General features: G+C 42.6%; 1 protein-coding gene across 1 annotated transcript in view; it reads right to left on the bottom strand.

Moving 5' to 3' along the window:
• Window positions 1-1,052: 1,052 nt before the first annotated feature.
• The window catches only part of sbf2 (SET binding factor 2), a 53,524-nt gene continuing 49,453 nt past the window's right edge, over window positions 1,053-5,123 (bottom strand). The window contains exons 29-32 of the mRNA XM_046033258.1: window positions 3,666-3,740; window positions 2,351-2,529; window positions 1,623-1,799; window positions 1,053-1,187 (exon numbers count right to left, since the gene is read on the bottom strand). Of these exons, the coding sequence (XP_045889214.1) occupies window positions 1,053-1,187; window positions 1,623-1,799; window positions 2,351-2,529; window positions 3,666-3,740 (566 nt within the window). The remainder of the gene's footprint in view (window positions 1,188-1,622; window positions 1,800-2,350; window positions 2,530-3,665; window positions 3,741-5,123) is intronic.

The following is a 5,123-nucleotide window of genomic DNA, read 5'->3' on the forward strand; positions in this document are numbered from 1 at the left end:
GCAAACGCGTGATGAAATGCTGCAAAATGGATACTCATGACTGATCAAGATTTTTTTGTTTGCATGCCTTAAGATCAGAACTGTGAGCCTTCGTGATTAAAATCAAAACAAATAAGTGACACAAGGCTCCAAGGCTTCAGACAGTTTTGTTTCCACTCTCGGGCGCAATCGAGTTGACAGAACTGATTAGAAGATGAGCAGGCAAAGCAGGCGTGGCAGATGTATGATTCGTACACGGCCCATTCAGAAGTGCAGTCTGAATGGTGTGTGTGGAGAAGCCTGAAAAGTATCATCGTCAACATCTAAAAAAGATCACATTTAAACTATTATAAGTTACTTGTTTCTGCTTTCAATGTATGGCACTTTTCATCATTTTCGGGGCGTTTAATATTTGTTGTGTCTCCGCTCTAGTCAAGTGAAAATGAAGAGGGAGTGAGGAGTTGTCCATGTGTGCTTCTTTTTTTGTCTCCCTTTTTTTAACATAAAAAAAACTGTGTTTATAAACAAACAGTCAGCTATTTTCTGTCAGTAATTAAATTTGAACAAGTGATTTTTCTTTGGTCACATTTAACAATTACAGCGGATGGGACAGAATTGCATAATAATAATAATTGAGTGCCAGTAACTCTGATATATCGTGGCATTCCGTTGCTGTTTCCAACTTAGGATGGTAATTAATGCGTTTCTTTTGATCAATATATTCCCTGTGGTGTTTTTTATCAGCTGCTATGATTATAAAGAGGGGAGTGAAATGAAACAAGCACCCCCATCTGGATTTGTACCAGAGAAGTTACAACCACTTGCATGAGGTAAATGATTTGTGTACATAAGTCTCCATCAGCGTTTGTAGTACCACCTTTTCTTTTTTCATTGAGCCAGCCTTCCCACCACTGCCAGGCGTAAAACCTTAAGTATAATATTTCTTCTTTCTTTTAACCTCAGTTTTTGTTTTGTTTACACACAAAACTTGTTGATGGAAATGTAACTAAAGACAAACTCTGCACCACGTTAACCCTCTCTCTGTTTTTCCATCTTGTCTAGACATTGTGCGTTTATCCACATAGGTATTTGTGCATATTTCTCACTTGTGTGGTAATGTCCCAGCCATCCTCCAAGCTGAGGAGAACAGATGAGCCGCTGTCCAGAAGCTCCACCAGAATCAATGCCAGCTGCAGGATCTTGTGAAGCTGTGGGAGATCAACATACAACAATGTGAAGACAAGTACACACATATATGCACACACAATTAATCCCCTCTGTGCATGCATTACCATGTTTGGTCTACTGGTAGATTACTTGCTGAGGGCTGCTTGTTCCCTATTAAGGGTTTTCCCACAGATAATATTTTTATATGATATGTTCAATGTAAGGACAAAGGCTGCAGGGGGTCAATCAGATAGCCAGCATGATAAGAACTCTGCTGTTATTCCATCGATGTGAATCTGTTTCCCTTGGGAAAATGGCTTCAGAGTGGATTTATTCATTATGTGAATCTGATACACAGGATGAGCAGCAAGAGCCGCCTGCTGGGTTGTTCTCACACACAGTTTTTTAGAGTCTGACTCGGAGTCCCTGTGGCGCTGGTAAAATACAAAAACAGGGTTGTTTGTGTGTTTGTTCACCTGCAGGATCCATTCAGACTCCTCCAAGGCTTTGAGGAAGGAGTCCTCCGTGTCGGACGAGGTGGCACTGGGAGCGCAGGCTCTCAGCAGCTTTTTAAAAGAGGCTTTCGCCTGCCGCGTGTCTGCAAAGTCCACCGGCACCAGTTCGCAGTTCAAAGAGGAGTCCACTCTGAGGCCCTGCAAAAATAGAGAGAGAAATCCAACATGTCAAATTTCCACTCAGTACCAAAACTTCACCGCAGGCGTCTTAACCCCTAAGCAACAGGGGTGCCCAAAATCTACATGATGTTTTGAGGCTGTACTTGGTGGTGTTGTATTGAATTATACTGAAAGGGGTTTTTAATAATTTGTCCAACTCGTTGACACATGCTGCGGTGGAAACACATTTACAGTATCACGTAAAATCAAAACATCACACAGTATAGCCCCTGATGGAGAGGAAACTGAGTGGACTTGAATCATTCCTGTAGAAGTACTCCCACCGAACGTCTCACTGACTTAGTGTACGTAAGAATGTGTACTTCTAAGTTGAGTATACACTCAGTGCCTATAATGCAACACCATCACTAACCTAAATGCTTAAACAAATCAATCAACACCTTAGTGACAGTGACATTACAGGCATCATAAAAGTAGACTTTGTGGCAGAACAGTTGTTTTGGTTTGAATTAGATTGTGCACACCAATGTCCTCTTAGCCTCTCAGAGCAGCTTTCTTTTCATTCTCACCCTTAAGTGGGACTTTTCTCCGAAGACGTAGAGGGCAGCTTGCTGTTTCAGGAGCTGAGCCTGCAGACTGTTGCTACCTGCAGGGGGAGCCAGATCCTTCCCTGCTAGTCTGGCGCCCACATCTCCCGCTGGTTGGTGATGGCTGTGTCTGCTGCTGGAACGCAGGCTAGCCCACATGCCTGCAAACGCACAGATGCAAGCAAAAGTCACACACGCAGAAGCTGGCCTGTTCGAATGTCACTGATATACACATGCTGTCAAACAAACTAAGACTGAATGATAAACAACACAGGACATGCGGACTACGTTTACATGCACAGCAGTGCAACAGGGATTATGTAAAGACCTTCATTCTTTCAGTCCACCAACAAAGCAGTGTCCTCTGTGGATCGGATGTGTTGAGATATTAGAAGCAGAAGTTCTTGGAATTTCTTTGCAAGTCAACAAATGTAGAAACAAAAGCGATTTCCCTGAAAACCAGCATGCAATATCTTCGAAACAGCGTGTAACACTATCAGGAAGGACATGATTTTTCACAGTAAACACTTTTGAGTTGCACCTGTGTGGCTGTCAACTAATGTCAGCTTCTGCAACCAGGGCAGTTACATGAGAGCCTTTGACTAAATGGACCCACATTAAATTCAGAATATCTTTAAATCCTTTCGGGATCATGACTTTGAAGGTTATAGTGAAAGATTTAAAATCTGCTGGTAACACTTTTCACAGATACGGTCATTAGCAAAACTGTTCACACCTGACGCTACACTTGATTTCTAGATCAACATGACTGCTGTTTAAACCTGATATGACTCAGAGATAAACAGGCAATCAAAACACAAGCCATCACACACAACATTAGAGCATGTATTTGACTTCATAACTTAATCCCTTTGAGTCACAGTTACAGAATAGTGCTTCATTATACTACAGGATCAGAGGGGCCTCATTTTGTGTGATTCATGACTTGTCTGCCATGACAAACAGCTTCCTTTCCTCCCGAGTGTAGACTCGGCTCTTAACTGACCACAGCCAGCCCTGCTGAGCCAACACATTGACAATGGAAAAGGTCACATTAAAGCAGCCACTTTGGTTTGTGAAAAACCACAGTTCCCAGAAGATCACTTACAAAGTCAGCCATGATTAGTACTATGCTTCACAAGGTCTTTCTAAGGGGTTTGCTGTGCAGTACAGAGTAGTACGTGACCTGATTTGTGAGCAGGTTAGAGAGAGAAAAAGGATGAGGCTTGGAGGATGTGTTAGCAAGATAAGGAAGCTTTAAGAGGACTAGCAGGGGAAAAAGACAGTTTGACTATACCTTGAGGTTGGATTCTTTCCTTACTGGCAGGTTTTTGGTTTGAGTGTGTGAATAGTTTATCTCTGTACTCAAGCACTGGGTGGTTGTTTATACAGGAGGTAGAGAGAGAAGATGACGGTCAGGGAGAGGGGCACGACAAAAATAAATCATGTCAACATACCCTACTAACCATTTCAGATCAGAGAAACACAGTCATGCAAGTGAAGATTTACAGCTGAGGGTCAAAGATCGGACTGGTCCACATAAAGTGACAGAATGAAAAGATATCTTCTTTTTTCAAAATGATCAAGAGATGGATTGTCAAAGCATGCATGAGTATGTTTGTGTGTGGTTATGATTGATGGTGTGAAGACAAAGAGCCAGAGATACTTTTGTGCCAGTTTATCAGGCACAGATGTGTCTGTATCAAACAGGTGCACGAGACTGGAGCCACAATTTGTCAATGGTGTGTTCACACTGAAAGCAAATCCAGCGTTTCATGTGGCTTGATTACATACAAAGTCAATACAAAGATGTAAATTCATGCGAATTCGCTGCGGGCGGTCCGGAAGATGCGTTTATTGTGACATTCGCTGGTTCGCTTGAGTTCAAATTTTTCAACTTGAGTGAGAAATTCCCATGACACAATGTCACGAAAGCCTATCAGCGGTGAGATTGTCCAGACGTCACCAACGGCTTCAGGGAATTGTTTGAAGAGGACCAGGCAGAACGGGGGAGTGACATACCGCTGGCCGACGGAGAGCTGCTAAACTTCGTGGAAGTGTTGAAGAAAGAGCCGAGAACAGTGCTGCAGCTTTTGGACAAATAAACACCCGTAGTCTGTCTGGATTATGCTCTGACAATTACGCCGTTTACCTGTGGGGAGCTCAGAGTTAACTGCTTTTATTAAATGACCTTTTAACTTTGCTTTTTGGGATTACAACGTTGAGTTATCTTCACTTGTGCTTCTCAGCAGCGAGCTTCCGTGCTTTTCCGGCTGTTCCACTGTTGTTGTTAGTGTCTGTTGGCACCCAGAGCTCTGTTGGACATCTATTTCATATTTCTATAAAAACCGGACAAAACTGGACATTACTTGGGAGAAAAGAAAGCAAGGAAGCTGAACTACCTTGTGCGTTCACAAAATGTGTGTCTGTAATGTTATTCCAGCCATCGCTGTACTTTATTGTGAACAAGTTAGCATAGCATAGCCAGATGAAACTCATCAGTTAGCTAAACTTCAAATGTGCCTTCAGGATGTTAAAACCTGGATGAGCTGTAATTTTCTTATGTTAAACTCAGATAAAACTGAAGTTATTGCTCTGGGGCCTAAGCACCTCCGTGACGCATTATCTAAAGATATAGTTTCCCTGGATGGCATCGCCTTGGCCTCCAGCACCACTGTGAGGAATCTTGGAGTTATCTTTGATCAGGACATGTCGTTTAAGTCCCACATTAAGCAAATTTCAAGGACCGCCTTTT

The sequence above is a fragment of the Micropterus dolomieu genome, linkage group LG20, assembly GCF_021292245.1.
Source record: "Micropterus dolomieu isolate WLL.071019.BEF.003 ecotype Adirondacks linkage group LG20, ASM2129224v1, whole genome shotgun sequence".
Lineage (NCBI taxonomy): Eukaryota > Metazoa > Chordata > Actinopteri > Centrarchiformes > Centrarchidae > Micropterus > Micropterus dolomieu.